Genomic DNA, 27024 nt, shown 5'->3' on the forward strand with positions numbered 1-27024 from the left:
CAAATTTACATATTGAACAAAGATTGAGAGAAGTGCAACCTCATGCTATCTTCCTGATTTTCTTATGTAGGTGGCTCCATGTTACAGACTTCCCATCCTACCTTCTACATTATCTCAATCTACAGCCTTTTGGGACTACTTGAAATATAAATTTCCACACTCTTCCTCTTATACTCCAGGTACTCCATTATTAGGCAGTTGTCTTTTTTTCAGAGCATCCACAATATGCCAACATCTGAAATCTTTCCATACAGTTAATATTCTCCCTATACAGTATCTTTATTCGTCAACCAAATAAATCATCTTGTATGACAACTTGGGAAAGAGACGGGTAAAATCCTTTCTGTACAGGTCTGGCATAAAGCCTCTACTTTTCCTTGAAGAGGAGTATTAATGTCAGGCTTACAGAAACCAACATTAAGGTACTTATGAGATGGTACATGGTCCCCTCTCGACTATATTTTTTTCCCAGGTGTCCCCCAATAACTTCTGTGGATGCACCACTGAGACCGCCATGTGTCCCATGTGATAGCAGTCTTCAATCTTCTTATTCAACCCTTGACTAATTTGAAGACCCCTTGTACACTATCCATAATTATCAAATTCCTTAACTAGCATCTCATACCAATACTCTTATTGCTGTCATTTTTCAGGAAACTAAAATCACATAAGCTGGTTCCTGCAAGTCCACAATTTTATCATTTGATTTAAAGAAAATTTAAGAAAATGAATGTGGATACTGGTCAATCAACCTTTATCTAGCATACTATATGATACATGTGAACTCATGTGGCAGCCCTGGTCCAATTCATCTTGGCTTTGATGTTCTTAGATAGGTGATTCACCCCAAGCGCAACCACTTCTCCGATCTGGTTTGTCCCAAGTTTCTATGCAAAGGTCTGTGATTAATGTGGTGCCTTCACAATATTATTACATTTGAACTCTTCTAGTCTCATTCTCTTGTGTTGTTGATATATTTGTTTGTTTATTAATAGTTTGATCTGACAGCACTTACAACAGGGAAGCTTATTAAAATGGATAACAAATTATATGTGTTTATGCATTCTCCAAAGTTGGGACAACTTTGCCCCAAGCTAGACACTATTCTTCTATTAGTTTATCCAAATTTTGTTACATTGTAGGCTGCCATCCTCCACTGGAATAATGCATATTTTAATTCATCTAGGCAACAGCATCGTGATAAGTTTTGGATGGGCCTTAGAGAACCTTAAGAAAATAAAATCTTAAGAGTCCATGTCAGTTGCCCTTCAAATATTCTTCCTAAACGTCACACCTTCAATTTTTATTCCTAAATGTTTCATAACTTTTCTCACTTCTAGCGCCAATAAAACCAATCATTTTAAAACACGGCTGAACAAAACCTATTCAAAAGAAAAATCACAGTTGGTGGGAAGCTATTCTGGTTATTGATCAAAGTAGAAGTGGTAAATGGGGAGCTGCTATGACTACTGGGGAAGTGGTTGAACTGTTGTTACGATTAGGGAAGTTTGCCATTTGTGCTATGACAATTGTAAAGGTAGGGATAGTTGCTATAACTACTTTGAAAGTTGTTGTGACTGTCAGTTGTGCGTACTAGAGAAATAGGGTAAGGGACACAATTATTACAGGAGGCACTGATAATACTGTAAGGGGAGCTCTGTTGAGGCTACTAGGGGAGAAGAAATCTATGGTAAAGGTGTATTTACCGGATATAAAAAGGCTATATTCATACAACCATGGTGGAGTTGTATTTACAGGATATATTTTTGGGGGGATGTATATAATGTTTCTCCATGTGTAGTGTAGCCTTAAAGCATGTTGCTTCTGGCACCTAGCCTTTAAAGGGAATCTGTCACCTCATTTTGCCGCTATAAACTGCTAGATAAGCCCCCGATGTAACCTGAAAGAAAAGCAAGTTAGATTATACTCACTCAGGGGCGGTCTGGGTCCGATGGGAGTCGCAGGTCCGGGTCCGGCACCTCCCATCTTCATATGATGTCGTAATCCTCCTTGCTTCTGTAGCGGCTCCTGCGCAGGTGTACTTTATCTGCCCTGTTGAGGTCAGCGTAAAGTACTGCAGTGCGCAGGCGCTGGGCCTCTCTGAACTGCGCACTGCAGTACTTTGCTCTGCCCTCAACAGGGCAGAGAATTACGCCTGTGCAGTAGCCGCGACAGAAGCAAGGAAGAGGACATCATCGCATGAAGATGGGAGGCGTCGGACCCGGACCTGCGACGCCCATCGGACCCGGACCAGCCCTGGGTTAGTATAATCTAACTTGTTTTTCTTATCTTTCAGGTTACATCGGGGGCTCATCTACAGCATTACATACAGAATGCTGTAGATAAGCCCCTAATAGCGGTGGCCGCAGTTTATAGCACCAAAATGAGGTGACAGATTCCCTTTAAGTTCTAAATGTAATCTGAGTTTTAAAGAAAAAAAATCAAACTATATTAGGTAATTGTAAGTTAATAGAGGATAATCTCCTTTTTGAGATCCTCATCTTCTGGTCATAGTGAAGAGCTGTTACAAAGAACATCTCTTTCTCTCTCTTGAGGATCTATTCTGTTTTGCACTGATTAGAAAAAGACCTGTGTAATGTTTCCCTGTGATGTTGCTGCAGAAAAAAAATAAACATCACCACTATATTACCCTAAAGATTAACCCCTTAGTGACAGAGCCAATTTGGTACTTAATGACCGAGCCAATTTTTACAATTCTGACCACTGTCACTTCAAGAGGTTATAACTCTGGAACGCTTTATCGGATCCCGCTGATTCTGAGATTTTTTCGTGACATATTGTACTTCAAGTTAGTGGTAACATTTCTTCGATATTACTTGCGATTATTTATGAAAAAAATGGAAATATGGCGAAAATTTTTAAAATTTTGCAATTTTCAAACTTTGTATTTTTATGCCCTTAAATCAGAGAGATATGTCACGAAAAATAGTTAAAGGGCACCTGTCACCCCGTTTTTTCCGTATGAGATAAAAATACTGTTAAATAGGGCCTGAGCTGTGCATTACAACAGTGTATTTTGTGGACCCCGATTCCCCACCTATGCTGCCAAAATACGTTACCAAAGTAGCCGTTTTCGCCTGTCAATCAGGCTGGTCTGGTCAAAAGGGCGTGGTGTCTTCCCCCAGATCTTGCTTAGTTTTCCGTTGGTGGCGTAGTGGTGTGCGCATGCCCAAGGTCCCGAATCCACTGCACAGGCGAGTTAAAAGAGCGCTATGTGCACTATTTCATTGGTGATCGGCGGGGGCGGCCATCTTCCTGCTGGCCGCGGCTTCAGGAAAATGGCCGCGGGATGCCGCGCGTGCGCAGATGGAGATCGCGGCGGCCATTTTCCTGAAGCCGAGATGCGAAGATGGAAGATGGCCGCCCCCACCGATCACCAATGAAATAGTGCACATCGCGCTCTTTTAACTCCCCTGTGCAGTGGATTCGGGACCTTGGGCATGCGCACACCACTACGCCACCAACGGAAAACTAAGCAAGATCTGGGGGAAGACACCACGCCCTTTTGACCAGACCAGCCTGATTGACAGGCGAAAACGGCTACTTTGGTAACGTATTTTGGCAGCATAGGTGGGGAATCGGGGTCCACAAAATACACAGTTGTAATGCACAGCTCAGGCCCTATTTAACAGTATTTTTATCTCATACTGAAAAAACGAGGTGACAGGTGCCCTTTAATAAATAACATTTCCCACATGTCTACTTTACATCAGCACAATTTTGGAAACAAAATTCTTTTTTGTTGGGGAGTTATAAGGGTTAAAAGTTGACCAGCAATTTCTCATTTTTACAACACCATCTTTTTTTTAAGGACCACATCACCTTTGAAGTCATTTTGAGGGGTCTATATGATAGAAAATAACCAAGTGTGACACCATTCTAAAAACTGCACCCCTCAAGCTGCTCAAAACCATATTCAAGAAGTTTATTAACCCTTTACGTGCTTCACAGGAACTGAAACAATGTGGAAGAAAAAAATGAACATTTAACTTTTTTTTGCAAACATTTTACTTCAGAACCATTTTTTTTAATTTTCACAAGTGTAAAAACAGAAATTTAACCACAAAAGTTGTTGTGCAATTTCTCCTGAGTATGTCGATACGCCATATGTGGGGGTAAACCACTGTTTGGGCGCACCGCAGAGCTTGGAAGAGAAGGATTGCCGTTTTACTTTTTCAATGTAGAATTGGCTGGAATTGAGATCGGACGCCATGTCACGTTTGGAGAGCCCCTGATGTGCCTAAACAGTGGAAACCCCCCACAAGTGACACCATTTTGGAAACTAGACCCCTTAAGGAACTTATCTAGATGTGTGGTGAGCACTTTAAACCCCCAGGTGCTTCACAAAAGTTTATAACGTAGAGCCGTGAAAATTAAAAAAATCGCATTTTTTCTACAAAAATGATCTTTTTGCCTCCAAATTTTTATTTTACCAAGGGTAACAGGAGGAAATGGACCCCAGAAATTGTTGTACAATTTGTCCTGAGTACGCCGACACCCCATATGTGGGGGTAAACCACTGTTTGGGCGCATGGCTTTGCTCGGAAGCAAAGGAGCGCCATTTGCTTTTTCAATGCAAAATTGACTGGAATTGAGATCGGACGCCATGTCGCGTTTGGAGAGCCCCTGATGTGCCTAAACAGTAGAAACCCCCCACAAGTGACCCCATATTGAAAACTAGACCCCCCTTGGAACTTATATAGATGTGTGGTGAGAACTTTGAATGCCCTAGTGCTTCACAGAAGTTTATAATGCAGAGTCGTGAAAATAAAAAAAAAAAATTTTCCACAAAAAAGATTTTTTAGCCCCCAAGTTTTTATTTTCACAAGGGTAACAAGAGAAATTGGACCCCAAAAGTTGTTGTCCAATTTGTCCTGAGTATGCTGGTACCCCATATGTGGGGGTAAACCACTGTTTGGGCGCACGGCAGAGCTCGGAAGGGAAGGAGCGCCATTTTGGAATGCAGGCTTTGATAGAATGGTCTGCGGGCGTTATGTTGTGTTTGCAGAGCCACTGATGTACCTAAACAGTAGAAACCCCCCACAAGTGACCTCATTTTGGAAACTAGACCCCCAAGGAAGTTATCTAGATATGTGGTGAGAACTTTGAATGCCCAAGTGCTTCACAAAAGTTTATAATGCAGAGTAGTGAAAATAGAAAATATATTTTTTTTCCACAAAAAAGATTTTTTAGCCCCCAAGTTTTTATTTTCACAAGGGTAACAAGAGAAATTGGACGCCAATATTTGTTCTCCAATTTGTCCTGAGTATGCTGGTACCCCATATGTGGGGGTAACCCACTATTTGGGCACACGGCAGAGCTCGGAAGAGAAGGAGCGCCATTTTGGAATGCAGACTTTGATAGAATTGTCTGTGGGTGTTATGTTGCGTTTGCAGAGCCCCTGATGTACCTAAACAGTAGAAACCCCCCACAAGTGACCAAATTTTGGAAACTAGACCCCCTAAGGAACTTATCTAGATATGTGGTGAGAACTTTGAATGCTCAAGTGCTTCACAGAAGTTTATAATGCAGAGTAGTGAAAATAAAAAATATTTTTTTTTTCCACAAAAAAGATTTTTAGCCCCCAAGTTTTTATTTTCACAAGGGTAACAGGAGAAATTGGACCCCATAAGTTGTTGTCCAATTTATCCTGAGTACGCTGATGCCCCATATGTGGGGGTAAACCACTGTTTGGGCGCACGGCAGAGCTCAGAAGGGAGGGAGCACCATTTGACTTTTTTAGCGCAAAATTGGCTGTCGTGTTTGGAGACCCCCTGATGTACCTAAACAGTGGAAACCTCCCAATTCTAACTCAAACCCTAACCCCAACACACCCCTAACCCTAATCTCAACCCGATCCATAATCCTAATCACAACCCTAACGATAATCACAACCCTAACCCCAAAACAGCCCTAATCTCAACCCTAACCATAACCCTAATCAAAACCCTAAATCCAACACACCCCTAATCCTAATCTCAACCCTAACCTCAAACCTAACCCTAATCCCAATACACCCCTAACCCTAATCCCAACCCTAACCTTAACCCTAATCCCAACCCTAACCCTAATCCCAACCCTAACCCTAACCCCAAGCGTAACCCTAATCCCAAACGTAACCCTAATACCAACCCTAATCCAAACCCTAATCCCAACTCTAACCCTAACTTTAGCCCCAACCCTAACTTTAGCCCCAACCCTAACCCTAATTTTAGCCCCAACCCTAGCCCTAACCCTAACTTTAGCCCTAACCCTAAATTTATCCCCAACCCTAACCCTAAATTTAACCCTAGCCCTAACTTTAGCCCCAACCCTAACCCTAAGGCTACTTTCACACTTGCGTCGTGTGGCATACGTCGCAATCCGTTGTTTTGGACAAAAAACGGATCCAGCAAATGTGCCCACAGGATGCCTTTTTTGCCCATAGTCGCGTCCATCGTGCACTGGATCCGTTGTGTTTTGGCGGACCGTCGTCACAAAAAAGTTCAATGTAACCTTTTTTGTGTACGTCGCGTCCGCCATTTCCGCGCATGCGTGGCCATAACTCTGCCCCCTCCTCCCCAGGACATAGACTGGGCAGCGGATGCGTTGAAAAACTGCATCCGCTGCCCACATTGTGCACAATTTTCACGTGTGTCGGTACGTCGGGCCGACGCATTGCGACCACCCCGTACCGACGCAAGTGTGAAAGAAGCCTAAGGCTACTTTCACGCTAGCATCGTACTCGGCCCGTCGCAGTGTGTCGGGCCGACGTACCGACGCTAGCGTTGTAAGCACCGCACAACGGGTGCAGCGGATGTTGTTTTTCAACGCATCCGCTGCCCCATTGTGAGGTGCGAGGAGGCGGGGGCGGCGTTCCGGCCGCGCATACGCGGTCGGAAATGGCGGACACGTCACACAAAAAAACGTTACATGTAGCGGGTTTTTTTGTGCTGACGGTCCGCCAAAGCACGACGCATCCGTCGCAATGTGTCGCTAATGCAAGTCAATGGAGAAAAAACGCATCCTGCAAGCACTTTTGCAGGATGCGTTTTTTCTCCAAAACGGCGCATTGCGACGGAAGCCAAAAAACGCTTGTGTGAAAGTAGCCTAACCCTAAATTTAGCCCCAACCCTAACCCTAAATTTAGCCCCAACCCTAACCCTAGCCCTAATTTTAGCCCCAACTCGTCTCTCCTGCCGGCCGGCAGATGGCAGCAGATGGCGGGCGCACTGCGCATGCGCCCGCCATTTTCTTTCCCGAGGAAGAAGCCGGACAGCAGGAGATGCAGGAGGACCCAGGGACACTGGTAAGTATGATAGGGTCCCCGAATCCCCCTATTTCTCTGTCCTCTGATGTGCGATCACATCAGAGGACAGAGAATTACAGATCGCTTTTTTTTTTTTTTTTTTGCGGTCGCCGGTAAACAGTTAATTACCGGCGATCGCAAAACAGGGGTCGGTAAAAACCGACCCCGATCATGTTCTTTGGGGTCTCGGCTACCCCCGGCAGCCGAGACCCAAAAGATCTTCCGGGGGCCGGGCGGCGGGAGCACTGCGCCCGCCATTTTTGCCCCGGAAAAAGATGGCGGCGCCCATCGGGAGCCACGAGGAGCACCGGGGGAAATAGGTGAGTATTAGGTGAGTATTGTGGGGCCATCGGGGACTCTATTTCTCTGTCCTCCGATGTGCGATCACATCGGAGGACAGAGAAATTAAATGGCAAATTGCGTTTTTTTTTTTTTTGTTGCGACCGCCGGTAAATGGTTAATTACCGGCGATCGCAACTCGGGGGTCGGTAAAAACCCCCCGAATCATGTTCTCTGGGGTCTCGGCTACCCTCGGCAACCGAGACCCCAGAGAAAATCCGACTCTGGGGGGCGATATTCACTTTTTCCACAGCGCCGTTAATTAACGGCGCTGTGGTTTAAGTACTCTTAGCGGCCGCTGTTAAAAGGCGTATCGGCGGTCGTTAAGGGGTTAAAGATGATTGCTGGAGTCCTAGTATGGGCAATCAGCTGATTGTCAAGGGACCCTTCTAGCATATCACAAGTAGAGAACACTTTTAATAAACTCTGCTTATGGTTTGGATTCTCCTCAAAGATCATTAGAAAGGTTTACTGTGAAGCTGGTAAAGCAAATTTATTCTTGTAAAAATATTTATATGACTTACTCTAATAATAATAATTTTTATTTATATAGCGCCAACATATTCCACAGCGCTTTACAAATTATAGAGGGGACTTGTACAGACAATGCTGTAATAGACATAACAGCATAACAGAAATCACAGTTCAAAACAGATACCAGTAGGAATGAGGGCCCTGCTCGCAAGCTTACAAACTATGAGGAAAAGGGGAGACACGAGAGGTGGATGGTAACAATTGCTTTAGTTATTTGGACCAGCCATAGTGTAAGGCTCGGGTGTTCATGTAAAGCTGCATGAACCAGTTAACTGCCTAAGTATGTAGCAGTACAGACACAGAGGGCTATTAACTGCATAAAGTGTATGAGAACATGATGCGAGGAACCTGATTATGTTTTGTTTGTTTTTTTTTAATGGGCCACACAGGGATGGTTAGGTTAATGCATTGAGGCGGTAGGCCAGTCTGAACAAATGAGTTTTTAGGGCACGCTTAAAACTGTGGGGATTGGGGATTAATCGTATTAACCTAGGTAATGCATTCCAAAGAATCGGCGCAGCACGTGTAAAGTCTTGGAGACGGGAGTGGGAGATTCTGATTATTGAGGATGCTAACCTGAGGTCATTAGCGGAGCGGAGGGCACGGGTAGGGTGGTAGACTGAGACCAGAGAGGAGATGTAGGGTGGTGCTGAGCCATGGAGTGCTTTGTGGATGAGGATAGTAGTTTTGTACTGGATTCTGGAGTGGATGGGTAGCCAGTGTAATGACTGGCACAAGGTAGAGGCATCGGTGTAACGGTTGGTGAGGAATATGATTCTGGCTGCAGCATTCAGGACAGATTGGAGCAGGGAGAGTTTGGTAAGAGGGAGGCCGATTAGTAGAGAGTTACAATAGTAGAGACGAGAATGAATAAGTGAGACAGTAAGAGTTTTTGCAGAGTCAAAAGTAAGAAAAGGGCGAATTCTAGAAATGTTTTTAAGATGCAGATAAGAAGAGCGAGCCAGTGATCGGATCGGATACTTGGTGTGCTCCATCTTCTTTTATTGATCACTGGTGGAGCTTGGTAATAATGTTCTTGACAAGAGAGGAAAAGTGCAACTCTGTCTAGCCTAGTGTGATGCGTTCCACTTTGCAATAAAACAATAAAATGTTGATAATAGTCAATGAACATTTATCTAATATACTTTATGATAAAAGTTTCAAAATTTGAGTGCATGTGGCAGCCTTGGTCCAATTCATTTTGGTTTTGATGTTCCTGGATAGATGATTCTCCCCAAGGGCATCCATCTCTCCGATCTTGTCTGTTCCAAGTTTCTATGCAAAGGTCTGCACATGATGTTATCTGTTGACCATTATACACAAGTTCATTACTATTAGACCATATTTTCTTGTACTTCTTCTGAGCTTTGTGTACATTTACTTTAATTTGCAGCTTTCTAGAACATTCTCCCCCAAATTTGAAATGCAATAATGCCGTAATTAAGTAACATTTACACACACTGTACACTCAGAAGTTCTATGCTAGTTTGGACCTACTTTTTTTGTAGCTATATCACCAGTTTGGTAAATTAGATCTTATCAAAACACAGGATACATTTTATCTTCATCCTAACGCTGCTCTATTGGGCAACCTTATAAAAGTCTTTTAACAACATAAAATTAACGACAACTTAAGATACTTGAAAGGTTAACAGGTTTTATTTAAAATCAAAAAGCTCTACATATGTTGAAAAACAATTTGTCCTCTATGGATTTTCAAATGTCTATTCAGGTCATTTTTCTGAGCGAAGCTCTTGCCACATTCCCGACAGATGAACTTCTTCACTCCGGTGTGACCTCTCTGATGTGACAGAAGGTTCGAACTTTGAGCAAAAGCCTTCCCACAGATGGGGCAAACAAAAGGTTTCTCTCCGGTGTGTATTCTCCGATGAGTGATGAGAGCAGAGTTACAAGAGAAATGTTTGCCGCAATCTTGACAGATGAGAGGCTTTTCTCTTGTATGGGTTCTTAGATGTGTCACCAGGTGGGACTTGCAGAGGAAGTTTTCCCCACATTCTGGGCACACAAAGGCTCTTTCTCCTGTGTGAACACTCTGATGTCTAACCAGATGTGACTTGTATGGGAAAAGCTTTCCACAATCGGAGCATGTCAGTTTCCTTCTCCTGTGGACTCTAAAATGCCTAGTCAGTTCGGCGTTGCTAGTGAAAGCCTTTGGACACTCAGTGCAGGTGAACAGCCTCCGGGTCATTTGTAAAGTCTGCTGAGGTACAGTCTGCCGAAGAGGTGGAGGAGCTGGCTTAATGTTAAAATTCCTGTTCAATTCACCATATTTTATTAACATAGCATTCATTTTCTGGGTGTTGGTATTAGTTTTAGGAATTTGTTTAATAGGAGCTGGTCTGTAGGCTAAAGCTCTTGGGTTATAGACATGAAAGAGGTTTGCTCCAGCTCGTGGCCTCGATTCTTCCCTCCTAAATAAAGGAGGATGTTTTGTTTGATTTTGTTGTGTGGATATATAAATTACATCTTCATCACTGGAGTCGGACTCTGTGGCTTGGCCATCAGTAGCCGTGTATTGAGTGTGTATGTAAAGGTCACTTTCTGAGAAATAGTCTTCTCCACTGGAAGACGAGTCCTCCAATTCGTCACTTACTGATTTCCAAGGTCTCTCAATTGTTTTATATAATTTCAACAATTCAGGTCTCAGATTAGACTTACTGAAGTTCTTATTCTGTTCTATGTAGTAAGGGGGATGAAAAGTAGTGGGAAAATCTTCAGGAGACATTTTGGTTTTAAAGTTATCTGTTGGAGAAAGAAAATAGAGTAATAATTAAGCCTTTTAGATTAAATTTAAGAGGTGGGATAGGAGAGGTGAGGGGGACGTCTAACACCTATAACTCCCGAGCAATGTGGTAACTCATAGGCTGTCATGGCAGCCAGTAGCCTACTGAAGGCCACCCTGTGTCTGTCATATTAGCACACTTACGAACCCCAGAATGCTAGTGTGGACCTACATTTTTGTAGTTATATCACCATTTTTGTACATTAGATCTTAACATCAGAACACAGTAATGAGAATTATGGCCGGTAATTGTACAGTAGACTACATATTGAAAATTCAAGTACTTTAACTTCTTTCCTCAGCAGCCAATTTAAATTTTTGCGACTTTTTTTCCCTTCCCTTCTCCCAAGAGCCATAGCTTTTTTTATTTTTCGTCCACAGAGCTCTATGACTGCTTTTTTCTGTGGGACAAGTTGTAGTTGTCAATGACACCATTGAGTGTAATAAAGTTGGGGGAAAAAAAAGCATTTTACCATGGTTTTTACTTAATTTTTACGGCATAATTCAAAACTATAACTGTTCTTGCTGATAAAACTTCTTATACGGCTGTGCAATATATGTCGGTGGAAAAAAATAAGTTATGGCTCTTGGAAGGTGAGATAAAAGCAACAAAAAATGGCAACATCTCCGGGGGTTTAAATTTGGATATCCATGTTTTTTCCTAGAGTCACTGTACTACGTGCCCCGCCTAATTAAAAATAATTTTGCACCTTTTGCACAAAAGATTACACACTGTTTATATTTTTTTTTTGTCTTTTGTTAAACCTTAATTACAAAACCTCTCCCTTTGACATAAGCCTTCTGCCTTCTATTTTTTACCTGGAAAAGAAGATCTGGAAGAGGTCAGACTCCAATTTAAAAGATGGCATTACTAGCGTACTTGCACAAATCAAAACTCAACATCAATACGCAGCCATTTTACCAGGTGATGTGAGGGGCTTGTGGTTCTCAATCATAACATCCTTGTAGAGATCCTTGTGTCCTTCTATGTACTCCCACTCCTCCATGGAGAAATGGACAGTGATGTCCTGACACCTTATAGGAACCTGACACACAATGATAAATTATCATCCAGACACGTTATCCTTTAGCATTACTATATAATATCTCAGTATTTCCAGCAGCGCTCACCTCTCCAGTCAGCACTTGAATAATCTTGTTGGTGAGGTCTAGGATCTTCTCATCATTGCTTTTCTCGGGCTTCCTTGAGTGAGTAGGAGACAGAGTGCTAGGGCTCTGGGTCCTGCTCAATCCCCCTGAGACATGGGAGTTGCTTGGTGTGACAGGCTCACTTAACTTCTTCGCAGGTACATAGTCCTAGAAAGTTACAGGATACAGATCAGGACACAAAATAATAAAAGTAAACTTTGGTGATAGGAATATTATTTAAAGCAAACCTGCACTAAATGTCACAATTCAAGCTGCAAAATACATTATTGTTAAAACTAAATCTCATAGACCTGATGACACAGGTGTACTTTATTTGAAATTCTACACCATAATTGTTGAACACTCCTGCTATTAAAAGAAGTATTTTATCTGTTCGGGAAAGTGAGAAATTGCTCACGAATCTATGTGTATTCGATCTCCACCCACATGGTTTAATTTACAGCTGTTTCTTGTAGAGTGAGATTACAGCAGGGAGAAGGATCACTGAGAAAATATGAAACAGGCTCAGAGAGTGGGGATTGTGTTTTAACTTTTAAAAAGGATTACATAGGCATCCTCACTTGCGTTTTTAAAGTAAGTACACCCGTCTCATTAAGTCTGAAAGATCTATTTAATAATGTATGGCTTATGTTGAGTCCAGTATGAAGCAGTAAGGCTAAGTGCACACGTTGCAGAATTGCCGCAGAAATTTCTGCGGCAATTCCGCAACTCATGCCGTGGGTGTATCGCAAGCGGGTATATCACATGAGCGACTGGCATGCGTATTCCCGCTAAACACTAGCGTTTTGCAAGCGTAATTAGCTTCCAGAATGCTAGCGTTTTCCAAGCGATCTGTAGCATCGCTTGGAAAACTAATTAACAGGTTGGTCACACTTGTCAAAGAGTGTTTGACAAGTGTTACCAACTTTTTACTATTGATGCTGCCTAAAAAAAAGATATAATGTTAAAAATAATTAAAAAATAAAAAATCGTGATATTCTCACCTTCCGGCGTCTCCCGCAGCCTTCTCGATGCTCCTGTTCTCAGTAATGCATTGCGAGAATGATCTGTGATTACGTAGCGGTCTCACGAGACCGCTACGTCATCACAGGTCATTGCCGCAAGGCATTACTGGGAACGGGAGCAGCGGGAACGCTGCGGGGGACACCGGAAGATGAGAATATCACGATTTTTTTATTTTAATTATTTTTTTTTTAACAATTATATGGTTCCCAGGGGCTGGAGGAGAGTCTCCTCTCCTCCACCCTGGGTACCAACCGCACATGATCCGCTTACTTCCCGCATGGTGGGCATAGCCACATGCGGAAAGTAAGTGGATCAATGCATTCCTGTGTGTGCGGAATCCCCGCGATTCCGCACAAAGAATGAACATGCTGCGCTTTTTTCCGGAATACAATTCCGCCGCGGAAAAAAACGCAGCATGTGCACAAAAATTGCGGATTGCATTCTAATAATAGGATGCTTAATGTATGCGTTTTTTTCGCGGTTTTATTGCGAAAAACCGTAAAAAACCGCAAAAAATCCTGAACGTGTGCACACAGCCTAAAACAATCAGTATGTATAATTACATGTATTGCTCCCATTTGTTAAAAATTTAAAAATAGTACATTTTCAATGTAAAGACTTGTATAGGTTTTATTATCCAAATATTTCTTTGTCCAATTGTATTTTATTGACGAAATTTAACAACTCCTAAAACATTTTGATTTTTTTTATACAGACACATTGTGGCCATGTAACAGAATAACATAATACAAACTCTGAACATAATGTGACTATTCTAGCTATAAATGTACATGGGACCTCTAATATATATATAAAAAAAAAAGTACAATGCACCAACTTAACATCAGATTTTAATCTCATCATAGTGAACGGTTTCTGTATAAAATAAAATATTTGGTCGCAGTCATTGCAGTTTTCCCCTGGAATGTTAAGAATGAGAAAGTCTTACAATTTCACTTCTCATTCTTAACCAAATATTTGTTTAAATAAATGTGATGTCACACGTTCTTATTCCTGAACTCCCTCACTTCTCCAGTCAGCAGGTAGATGATCTCCAGTGTGAGGTTTAATATCCTGTCCGTCATTTGACTTCTGTCTTTTTCCATCTTCACAAAGTAGAATATCTGTCAAAATTAAACAACAAAAAACGTAATAATGAATTTGAGCAACACGTGGATCCTGTATGTTCTCTTTGTGCTTGAGTGGGTTTCTTCTGCATAAAATGGTTTCCTAACACACTCCAAAAGCATTAGCAAGTTAAAAGAGTATTCCCATCTCCAAGATCCTATCCCAGTATGTAGTAGGTATAATAATAGCAAATACCTCCAATTAGAAATGTAGTATAGTTGATTTGCAGTGTCGCTTACCCCATGTTCAGGGCATTGAAGTAGCTTAGGTATCCATGGTTACGACCACTAACCGTGGTCAAAACCATGGATTCCTAACCTACTGCAACGCCCTGTACATGGGGTAAGTGACATATCGAATCAGAAGAGCTATACTATATTTGTAATTGGAGGTATTTTCCAATAATATTACTATTATTACACCTACTACATATAGGGATACGATCTTGGAGATGGGAATACCTCCAACCATGAAATTGGCCCAGACTTGTATGCGTAAAAGGGTATTTACACTGCAAGATCACTGTTTATTATCTTGCAATGTAAACAGGCTGCCGATCATCCAATGTACAAGCAAAACACTTGTTTATAGGGTAAAGTGATCTTTTATACAGCATAAAAGAATCACTGTCGATGGTGCATCGTTCGGTGTAAACAGGACTCTTACTGCCGAGAACTATGGCACTGGGTAGTATAGATCGCTCAGTGCACATCTTTTGCATTGGTCTTTATACGATCACTGACAGGCAAAAGTTTACTGAGTGACAGTCCTATAATCCCCTTAATGACCACCAATACATCTTTTACTGACCTGCGATATAAGAGAATAGCATCGTCCAACATGTGACAATCCAGCAGCTGTCAGCTGTACACTACAGCTGACAACTTACTGCATCAGCCACCATCAGTGTTGGCACCGTTCATATCTGTTTAACCCTTTAGATGCTGCTGTCAATAGTGACTACATCATCTAAATGGTTAACAGAGTCTGATGTTTGTCATGGCAATTCATGGCCAAATAGCGGCCTTAGAGTCTACCGGCTATAGTGACCTGTTCAGAAGTCAGCAATATTTAGGTAGTAAAAATTAACTTTTTCATTCCTGTCATGCCACTTTGCATTAATTCCAGAAAATCACTTGAAGGGTTAATAAACTACCTGAAAGCAATTTTGAATACATTGAAGGGTGCGATTTTTAAAATGGAATCTCAATTTGGGGGTTTCTAATATATAGAACCTCCAAAGTGACTTCAAAACTGAACAGGTGCCTACAAAAATATGTTTTGTAAATTTCCTGGAAAAAATGAAAAATTGCTGCTACATTTTTAAACCTTCTCAAATGCTAACAAAATAAAAGAACATTTTAGAAATGGTGCTGATGTAAAGCAGACATGAGGGAAATGTTATTTATTAATGCTTTTGTGTAATACGACTGTCTGGATTAAAGGAATAATCATTCAAGGTTTGAAAATTGCTAATTTTTTTTCAAACTTCTGATATTTTTATAACAAAATATAAAACATATCAACTTAAATGTACCATTATCATAAAGTATAATGTGTCACTGAAAAACAATCTCAAAACCAATGGGAAATGTTGAAGCATTCCAAAGTTATTACTACATAAAGTGACATATCACTTTAGTGACCCTGGTCACTAAGGGGTTAAGCTGCTAGTCGGTCTGTGTAAAGAGGGCTTAAGAATTAGATTAGATTTTAAGTCTCAAAAAGGGCAGGGATTGGTGCCTGAGACAATAAATGCAGAATACTAGCTGCGGATTAGGCATGGTGTGATTAAAATTAGTGATGAGCGAATATACTCGTTACTCGAGATTTCTCGAGCACGCTCGGGGGTCCTCCGAGTATTTTTTAGTGCTCGGAGTTTTAGTTTTTAGCTCCGCAGCTGAATGATTTACATCTGTTAGCCAGCATAAGTACATGTGGGGGTTGCCTGGTTGCTAGGGAATCCCCACATGTAATCAAGCTGGCTAACAGATGTAAATCATTCAGCTGCGGCGCTAAAAACTAAAACTCCGAGCACTAAAAAATACTCGGAGGACCCCCGAGCGTGCTCGAGAAATCTCGAGTAACGAGTATATTCACTCGCTCATCGCTAATTAAAATACAATGAATAAAATATCAGGGGTGTAAGAGTCCAACAAGGACAATGTGGACTGTCCTAAAGCCCTCATAGATATAGACTTAAGACAAATGATGCTTCAGCTCATTGTTTGGCCAACAGCTATCGCAAAAAGCCACCCACTTCCATACACAGGGTCACTCGCTTGGCCGAGTACTCCTGTATTCTCTATGAGAAAACCACTGTCTGACACATTAGCTGGTGGCTTATCTCTGGAAGAACAATGAGATTGGCAGTTCGAAATCGGACATGCGCAAGAGACATCTTTCCCGACCATCAGTAGGCCGGTGTCCTCATATGCATTAGACTGTCACCCGTACCCATCAATATTGAAGGGTCACAGGTCTAATGTGTATGGGGGCCCTTACATTGGCCGAACCCACCAAAATTATCTGTTGTCAACAAGTAATCAAGAAGCCAAATATGTATCACAGTTTTGTCCAACTGCTATATATTTAGCACAAAAAGTGTGGATTGGATTCTGTCATAGAAAAGAAGAAAAACAGTATCGAAGAAAAAAAAAGCTTCCACATATGAGCCACATATCCATCTGAGATATGTTAGGTTCACATTGATTCTGTTCTCTACGTTGAGCACGGCATCAGGGTTTTCAACTAAAAAACAGGATTCCGATAGAAGCCCTGATGGAGCCAGCCGTTTTGTACACCGCCTTACTCCCATTCTGGCCGTCCTTTGTAGTTCGCAAAAACATTGTCTACCGCACTTTTGTGTTCACCTATGAATACGAATACTGCCTGAAAGAAGGTCACACTACTAGTGATGAGCGAGTATACTCGTTGCTGGGGTTTTCCCGAGCTCGCTCGGGTGGTCTCCGAGTATTTGTTAGTGCTCGGAGATTTAGTTTTTGTTGACGCAGCTGCATTATTTACGGCTGCTAGACAGGCTGAGTACATGTGGGGGTTGCCTGTTTGTTAGAGAATCCCCACGTTTTCAGGCTGTCCAGCAGCCATAAATCATGAAGCTGAGGCGACGAAAAAATGAAATCTCCGAGTACTATTAAATACTCAATCACACGAGCATGCTCAGGGAGACCTGAGCAACAGTGCTATTCGCTCATCACTACTGACTACATCCAAAGTAACTCCGTCACTCTCTCTCTGAATCTGGTTGTCAGTATAGAGCACAATATGAGTGTGAACCAGGCATTCTCCTGTATTTCACAGTAAATATTCAGCACTCTTGGAGCCATATCACGATCTCTAGATATATAGTCTGAAAACACATGATTTTGTAGACTGTTCCTTAAATTTGGTCTACATGTCCACACACACACATCCAGATTATTTATGTCATAAATCTTTGCATTTTTTGCACAAAGAGAGCACCACTCATATCTTGGTTAGTGCATGCATGGTGTAAAACTATAGTAATTACCTATATATATGATAGGACAATGGGGTGTAAGGACTGCATTGATTACTCGGTTTGTGTGTTTTATTTATTTTATACTAGTGGGTGGACTATTGTAAAAGGACCAAGTTTGAAAAGTAAGCAAGGCCAAGTTACTCATACCAACTTTTTTATGTTATTACTATTATTTCTCTCTTTAACCCCTTCACCCCCAAGGGTGGTTTGCACGTTAATGACCGGGCCAATTTTTACAATTCTGACCACTGTCCCTTTATGAGGTTATAACTCTGGAACGCTTCAACGGATCTTGGCGATTCTGACATTGTTTTCTCGTGACATATTGTACTTCATGATAGTGGTAACATTTCTTTGATATTACCTGCGTTTATTTGCAAAAAAAATGGAAATTTGGTGAAAATTTTGAAAATTTTGCAATATTCCAACTTTGAATTTTTATGCCCTTAAATCACAGTGATATGTCACACAAAATACTTAATAAGTAACATTTCCCACATGTCTACTTTACATCAGCACAATTTTGGAACCTAAATTTTTTTTTGTTAGGGAGTTATAAGGGTTAAAAGTTGACCAGCAATTTCTCATTTTTACAACACCATTTTTTTTTAGGGACCACATCTCATTTGAAGTCATTTTGAGGGGTCTATATGATAGAAAATACCCAAGTGTGACACCATTCTAAAAACTGCACCCCTCAAGGTGCTCAAAACCACATTCAAGAAGTTTATTAACCCTTCTGGTGCTTCACAGGAATTTTTGGAATGTTTAAATAAAAATGAACATTTAACTTTTTTTCACAAAAAATTTACTTCAGCTCCAATTTGTTTTATTTTACCAAGGGTAACAGGAGAAAATGGACCCCAAAAGTTGTTGTACAATTTGTCCTGAGTACGCCGATACCCCATATGTGGGGGTAAACCACTGTTTGGGCGCATGACAGAGCTCGGAAGCGAAGGAGCGCCATTTGACTTTTCAATGCAAAATTGACTGGAATTGAGATGGGACGCCATGTTGCGTTTGGGGAGCCCCTGATGTGCCTAAACATTGAAACCCCCCACAAGTGACACCATTTTGGAAAGTAGACCCCCTAAGGAACTTATCTAGAGGTGTGGTGAGCACTTTGACCCACCAAGTGCTTCACAGAAGTTTATAATGCAGAACCATAAAAATAAAAAATCATATTTTTTCACAAAAATTATTTTTCGCCCCCAATTTTTTATTTTTTCAAGGGTAAAAGAAGAAATTGGACCCCAAAAGTTGTTGTACAATTTGTCCTGAGTACGCTGATACCCCATATGTGGGGATAAACCACTGTTTGGGCGCATGGGAGACCTCGGAAGGGAAGGAGCGCCGTTTGACTTTTCAATGCAAAATTGACAGGAATTGAGATGGGACGTCATGTTGCGTTTGGAGAGCCCCTGATGTGCGTAAACATTGAAACCCCCCACAAGTGACACCATTTTGGAAAGTAGACCCCCTAAGGAACTTATCTAGAGGTGTGGTGAGCACTTTGACCCACCAAGTGCTTCACAGAAGTTTATAATGCAGAGCCGTAAAAATAAAAAATCATATTTTTTCACAAAAATTATCTTTTCACCCCCAATTTTATATTTTCCCAAGGGTAAGAGAAGAAATTGGACCCCAAAAGTTGTTGTACAATTTGTCCTGAGTACGCTGATACCCCATATGTGGGCATAAACCACTGTTTGGGCACATGAGAGACCTCGGAAGGGAAGGAGCGCCGTTTGACTTTTCAATGCAAAATTGACAGGAATTGAGATGGGACGTCATGTTGCGTTTGGAGAGCCCCTGATGTGCGTAAACATTGAAACCCCCCACAAGTGACACCATTTTGGAAAGTAGACCCCCTAAGGAACTTATCTAGAGGTGTGGTGAGCACTTTGACCCACCAAGTGCTTCACAGAATTTTATAATGCAGAGCCGTAAAAATAAAAAATCATATTTTTTCACAAAAATTATCTTTTCACCCCCAATTTTATATTTTCCCAAGGGTAAGAGAAGAAATTGGACCCCAAAAGTTGTTGTACAATTTGTCCTGAGTACGCTGATACCCCATATGTGGGGGTAAACCACTGTTTGGGCGCATGGGAGAGCTCGGAAGGGAAGTAGCACCGTTTGACTTTTCAATGCAAAATTGACAGGAATTGAGATGGGACGCCATGTTGCGTTTGGAGAGCCACTGATGTGCCTAAACATTGAAACCCCCCACAAGTGACACCATTTTGGAAAGTAGACCCCCTAAGGAACTTATCTAGATGTGTTTTGAGCGCTTTGACCCACCAAGGGCTTCACAGAAGTTAATAATGCAGAGCCGTAAAAATAAAACAAAAATTTTTTCCCACAAAAATTATTTTTTTAGCCCCCAGTTTTGTATTTTCCCGAGGGTAGCAGGAGAAATTGGACCCCAAAAGTTGTTGTCCAATTTGTTCTGAGTGCGCTGATACCCCATATGTGGGGGGAACCACCGTTTGGACGCATGGAAGGGCTCGGAAGTGAAGGAGCGCCATTTGGAATGCAGACTTAGATGGAATGGTCTGCAGGCGTCACATTGCGTTTGCAGAGCCCCTAATGTACCTAAACAGTAGAAACCCCCCACAAGTGACACCATGTTGGAAAGTAGACCCCCTAAGGAACTTATCTAGATGTGTGGTGAGTGCTTTGACCCACCAAGGGCTTCACAGAAGTTTATAATGCAGAGCCGTAAAAATAAAACAAAAATTTTTTCCCACAAAAATTATTTTTCAGCCCCCAGTTTTGTATTTTCCCGAGGGTAACAGGAGAAATTGGACCCCAAAAGTTGTTGTCCAATTTGTCCTGAGTGTGCTGATACCCCATATGTGGGGGGAACCACCGTTTGGACGCATGGAAGGGCTCGGAAGTGAAGGAGCGCCATTTGGAATGCAGACTTAGATGGAATGGTCTGCAGGCGTCACATTGCGTTTGCAGAGCCCCTAATGTACCTAAACAGTAGAAGCCCCGCACAAGTGACCCCATTTTGGAAACTAGACCCCCCAAGGAACTTATCTAGATGTGTTGTAAGAACTTTGAACCCCCAAGTGTTTCACTACAGTTTATAACGCAGAGCCGTGAAAATAAAAAATCCTTTTTTTTCCCACAAAAATTATTTTTTAGCCCCCAGTTTTGTATTTTCCCAGGGGTAACAGGAGAAATTGGACCCCAAAGGTTGTTGTCCTATTTGTCCTGAGTACGCTGATACCCCATATGTTGGGGTAAACCCCTGTTTGGGCACACGGGAGAGCTCGGAAGGGAAGGAGCACTGTTTTACTTTTTCAACGCAGAATTGGCTGGAATTGAGATCGGACGCCATGTCGCGTTTGGAGAGCCCCTGATGTGCCGAAACAGTGGAAACCCCCCAATTATAACTGAAACCCTAATCCAAACACACCCCTAACCCTAATCCCAACAGTAACCCTAACCACACCTCTAACCCTGACACACCCCTAACCCTAATCCCAACCCTATTCCCAACCGTAAATGTAATCTAAACCCTAACCGTAACTTTAGCCCCAACCCTAACCCTAACTTTAGCCCCAACCCTAACTGTAGCCTTAACCCTAGCCCCAACCCTAGCCCTAACCCTAATGGGAAAATGGAAATAAATACATTTTTTTTATTTTTCCCTAACTAAGGGGGTGATGAAGGGGGGTTTGATTTACTTTTATAGCGAGTTTTTTAGCGTATTTTTATGATTGGCAGCCGTCACACACTGAAAGACGCTTTTTATTGCAAAAAATATTTTTTGCGTTACCACATATTGAGAGCTATAAATTTTCCATATTTTGGTCCACAGAGTCATGTGAGGTCTTGTTTTTTGCGGGACGAGTTGACGTTTTTATTGGTAACTTTTTGGGCACGTCACATTTTTTAATCGCCTTTTATTCCGATTTTTGTGAGGCAGAATGACCAAAAACCAGCTATTCATGAATTTCTTTTGGGAGAGGCGTTTATACTGTTCCGCGTTTGGTAAAATTGATAAAGCAGTTTTATTCTTCGGGTCAGTACGATTACAGCGATACCTAATTTATATTATTTTTTTTATGTTTTGGCGCTTTTATACGATAAAAACTATTTTATGGAAAAAATAATTATTTTTGCATCGCTTTATTCTCAGGACTATAACTTTTTTATTTTTTTGCTGATCATGCTGTATGGCAGCTCGTTATTTGCGGGACAAGATGACGCTTTCAGCGGTACCATGGTTATTTATATCTGTCTTTTTGATCGCGTGTTATTCCACTTTTTGTTCAGCGGTATGATAATAAAGCGTTGTTTTTTTGCCTCGTTTTTTTTTTTTTTTTCTTACGGTGTTTACTGAAGGGGTTAACTAGTGGGCCAGTTTTATAGGTCGGGTCGTTACGGACGCGGCGATACTAATTATGTGTACTTTTATTGTTTTTTTTTTTTTAATTTAGATAAAGAAATGTATTTATGGGAATAATATTTTTTTTTTTTTTTCATTATTTTGGAATATTTTTTTTTATTTTTTTTTACACATTTGGAAATTTTTTTTTTAACTTTTTTACTTTGCCCCAGGGGGGGACAATACAGATCGGTGATCTGCCAGTTTGCATAGCACTCTGACAGATCACCGATCTGAGAGAAGTGCAGGCTGCTTCACAGTGCCTGCTCTGAGCAGGCTTCTGTGAAGCCACCTCCTTCCCTGCAGGACCCGGATCCGCGGCCATCTTGGATCCGGGTCTGGAGCAGGCAGGGAGGGAGGTAAGACCCTCGCAGCAACGCGATCACATCGCGTTGCTGCGGGGGGCTCAGGGAAGCCCGCAGGGAGCCCCCTCCCTGCGTGATGCTTCCCTGCACCGCCGGCACATCGCGATCATGTTTGATCGCGGTGTGCCGGGGGTTAATGTGCCGGGAGCGGTCCGTGACCGCTCCTGGCACATAGTGCCGGATGTCAGCTGCGATAAGCAGCTGACACCCGGCCGCGATCGGCCGCGCTCCCCCCGTGAGCGCCGCCGATCGCGCTGGACGTACTATCCCGTCGGCGGTCATACGGGCCCACCCCACCTCGACGGGATAGTACGTCCGATGTCAGAATGGGGTTAAAGGCATTGCCTGCTTTGCACAATTAATTTGTTAGGCTCCAGTTGTCATCACCTTTGACACGTAAACAGCACAAAAAAAAGCAATAAATAAAAAATATACTGGATTCATTAGAAAGGAAGTAAAAATGGATGTTTTAGTTTTTCATCTGTTTTGTATTAGATCCATTTTCTTACTAGAGATGTCTTGACCACCTCTATTGTTCTGGACATGTTCAGTGCTAAAAAACCCCAGATCTGTTAACAAATAACACCATTGTGACACGTTTCCAATATACTTGAATGTTAAAAGAAACAGTTCCAGTTGTTGGTGTTTTTTTTTGGCCAGATAAAAAAACGGAAAAAATTGTGAAGATTGTTTTTTGATCCACCTAAAAATACAGATTGTAGCTGGAAAGGAGGCAAATGGAAGACATTTTAGGACATGTGAAGGTGGCCTTAGAAGAGATCTGAAACAAGACACTGATGACTGGGTGTCCCCTTCTGAAATTAAGATAGGACTGGTAAGAGCCCAGAATCTGAATCCAGCAAGTTTGCTTAAAAAATGGAGATATATAATTCTACCATATTTAAACTGTACATATCAATAAGCTACAGAAGATCAGGAATATGTAAGACACTCACAGCTTTCACACATCTCTAAAACAACACAAAGTAAATCAAACAAATATTTCCATTGCCCCTCCCAAATAAATATTTGTTAAAAAGTTGACATCGAGTAACACTAATGCTGTGACATCTGGTGGCTGGAATGGGTGGCGAGGTGCCCTAGCTAGCGACTCTGACCAAAATTATTAGGGGTGGACTAAAACATTAAAAGCTACAATAAGAAACCCATATTTTGTTAGACCTCCTTTAATTTTAGCAAATTATCTGAAATTTCAGATACAAGTATTTCCAGCTTTAACCAGGACAGTATTGATATTACAAAGCATGCCATTGCCTAATCAGGAGCATCTTCGCCTGAAGACGAAAAAGTGCCTTCCAACTAGGAACACCTTCATTAATGTTGTTACCCAGCTAAAACTTAGGCTAAGTGATAACTTGCTGATCCATGGGTGATCCACCACCAGGAGCCACACCAATTGGCAAATTAGAGAATTCTTATTTCCGATGGATAAACTTTATCCCAGTTTAAAAACAGAGTGGGCAGATCAGATTCCTGACGGCTGCTCATTCATTCTCTATGGAGCTGCCGGAAAAGCTGAGGGCAGCACTCAGCGGTCCCATATGGAATGAATGGAGTTGCGGTAGACCATGCGCATTGCTGCTCCAGTCTAACGGAATAAAAGTGACCTTTTCTGCCGATTGGTGCTGATACCAGTAGTCGGCCCTCCACCATTCAACAAGTATTCACCTTGGATAGTAGATAACTTGGTGTCACTGGACAACCCTATTAGTTATTCCTTTGAGGAACACCTTCTTCGGCAAAACCACCATCACTTTTCGGAAAATGCCGCCTTGCAACTATGTAAGACCTGCTGTGCTAACCAGGCATGTGTTGTTACGAATGCCCTTGTCTAACAAGTCACATCATCTTACACCCAAAAATATGTTCTCTTTATTAGGAACCCACTCGCCTAATTTTCTTCTACCCAGGAAAGTCTTTGGCTAACCAGGAACACCTTCAGCTAAGGATAGCTTTGTTCCAACAAGGGGTGTCCTTGGCTGACCAAACATAACTTCTTACCACCAGGAATGCCTTGTGGTTATTGTCCAGAATGCCTTCCCCTGACCAAGATGATTATCAGAAAATTTTGCTTCTGATTAACGCTTTCATTTACCTCAGAACAGATTCCTACTCCCAAAATCCTTCTTTTATGAGAAATGATTTGTTCTAATGAAGAGAAGCCTCATCCTAACAGAGAATACCTCAGGCAGCTTACCAGGAACGTCATGTTATATGTGACCACCACAAAGAAATTCGCCATCTAGGAAGCATCTTCCGCCCCCTGGAAAGCCCCCATTACAGTCCCCAAACGTCTCTCCTTTGTCTGAAATCCTATCGTGAATCTGCCCTTCTATAGGTTCCCTACACCTGGTGCAGTGACAACGGGGTACGTCAGTCAGTACGTGCTGTGCCACAGTGAGGAGGCATGGAAGCCATAGCCAAGCATGTGCTAACACTGTACACAAGGAGTGCCTCAGCCTCCAGGTGGCAATCCCCAATGGTGGCAGCACAGCCTCCAGGAGAAAACTTCTGCCTGTTCTTGTCTAGTGAGAGAGCGGAGCCAGTGCTAAACATCTCCTGAGCTCAGGTCCCAGTCATCCCCATGTGCCCTACATTTACTATTCATTGTGTACTTCGCGTCCCCTCCACCTACATAATAGGCATGCACAGTATTGGTCTGCATGGCATCCGGTACAGCCCTAGAGGCCGCGTCTCACCTGTCAGGCGCAGGCAACTCCGGGGTTACATGCACAACGAGCTCGGGCTCATTCCACCCTCACTAAATGTAAACTCCCAACAACATGTCGGCTCTTTATTATGTCATCGGCTCTGAACAGTCGGCGCTAGAGGGAGTGATTAATAAGCCAGACATGTCCTCGGCGCGGCAGCCATGTTTCTGTAGCCTGCTGGAGCTCTGGAGAGATGTATTGTAGCCGCTGTGAAAATGGCCGCTGCTCAGAAGTTGTGCCGACATGAAGAGGTGGAGCTTCCTGCGAAACACATCATGGCCGCACTGTGAACCAAGGGGGCTAACTACTATGCTCAGTACAGAGTTATTATGAATACTCATATGTTTTCTGGATATGATGTAATACAGAATAGAATAGAAAAAGGGATAAACTCAGCAGATTTAAACAACACTCCCAAGTCCTAACCTCCCAAATTTTGAAGAAGCGAAAGAAGGACAGAATATGTGGCTCACTACACGCCCCACAGCAAATTTTGGCTAGCTCTTTTAACCATGGCCTCACCAATTTACCATTTCATTATCACCTGGTCAGATTAAAAAAAAGTGATAGATAACCCTATGAAGGCTGTATTCACACCACTGCCTGCTAAACCATTTTGTTGTCCTGTCCATTATAGGAGCAGAATAATGGGAAGCAGTCGGGGACAGATTTGTCATCAAATGCACAGCAAGGCCTGACCGTCCCCCACTGAGCATAACGAAGTCTGTCAACTTTCTGTCCCGGGATCCATCTCCTCTCTGCCCTTAGAGTGTCTCATCAGCATCCCTCTGCCCTCGGGCTGTCTCAGTCTCGTCAGCATTCCTCTCTGCTTTCAGGCTGTCTCCTCAGTGTCCTCTGCCCTGGGGCCTGTCTCCTCAGTGTCCTCTCCACTTTACCCCTAGATTGTCTCCTCAGCATCCCCTCTGCCCTTTGGCTGTCTGCTTTGTCTCCTCAGTGTCCCTCTGCGCTCATGCTGTCTCCTCAGTGTCCCCCCTCTGCCCTCGGGCTGTCTCCTCAGTCTCGTCAGTGTCCCTCTCTGCTCGCAGGATGTCTCCTCAGCATCCCTCTCTACCCTCAGGCTGTCTCAGTCTCATCAGCATTCCTCTCTGCTTTCAGGCTGTATCCTCAGTGCCTCAGTGTCCTTCTCTGCCCTCGGCTGTCTCCTCAGTGTCCTCTCCACTTGGCTTTTAGAGTGTCTCCTCAGCATCCCCTCTGCCCTTTGGCTGTCTGCTTTGTCTCGTCAGCGTCCCTCTGCTCTCATGCTGTCTCCTCAGTGTCCCCCCTCTGCCCTCAGGCTGTCTCCTCAGTCTCGTCAGGGTCACTCTCTGCTTGCAGGCTGTCTCCTCAGCATCCCTCTCTACCCTCGGGCTGCCTCAGTCTTGTCAGCATTCCTCTCTGCTTTCAGGTTGTATCCTCAGTGTCCTTCTCTTCCCTCGGTCTGTCTCCTCAGCGTCCTCTCCACTTTGCTCTTAGAGTGTCTCCTCAGTGTCCCTCGGGCTGTCTCCTTAGTCTCGTCAGCGTCCTTTTGCTCTCAGGCTGTCTTCTCAGTGTCCCTCTCTGCCCTTTGGCTGTCTCCACAGCGTCCTCTCCACTTTGCCCTTAGAGTGTCTTCAGCGTCCCACTCTGCCATTGGGCTGTCTCCTCAGTCTCATCAGCATTCCTCTCTGCTCTCTCTCGGGCTGTCTCATTAGTCTTGTCAGCATCCCTCTTT

General features: G+C 42.7%; 1 protein-coding gene across 1 annotated transcript; it reads right to left on the bottom strand.

The window, feature by feature from the left end:
• Positions 1 to 9822: 9822 nt before the first annotated feature.
• LOC143767175 (uncharacterized) lies at positions 9823 to 25429 on the bottom strand. Its single transcript, XM_077255266.1, has 5 exons — positions 25302 to 25429; positions 14189 to 14284; positions 12117 to 12302; positions 11908 to 12031; positions 9823 to 10945 (listed from the first exon to the last, which is right to left on the bottom strand). The coding sequence occupies exons 2-5, from the start codon at positions 14264 to 14266 to the stop codon at positions 9861 to 9863; spliced, it is 1473 nt and encodes a 490-aa protein (XP_077111381.1). The 5' UTR covers positions 14267 to 14284; positions 25302 to 25429; the 3' UTR covers positions 9823 to 9860.
• Positions 25430 to 27024: the final 1595 nt, after the last annotated feature.

Source organism: Ranitomeya variabilis, chromosome 4 (assembly GCF_051348905.1).
Source record: "Ranitomeya variabilis isolate aRanVar5 chromosome 4, aRanVar5.hap1, whole genome shotgun sequence".
Classification (NCBI taxonomy): domain Eukaryota; kingdom Metazoa; phylum Chordata; class Amphibia; order Anura; family Dendrobatidae; genus Ranitomeya; species Ranitomeya variabilis.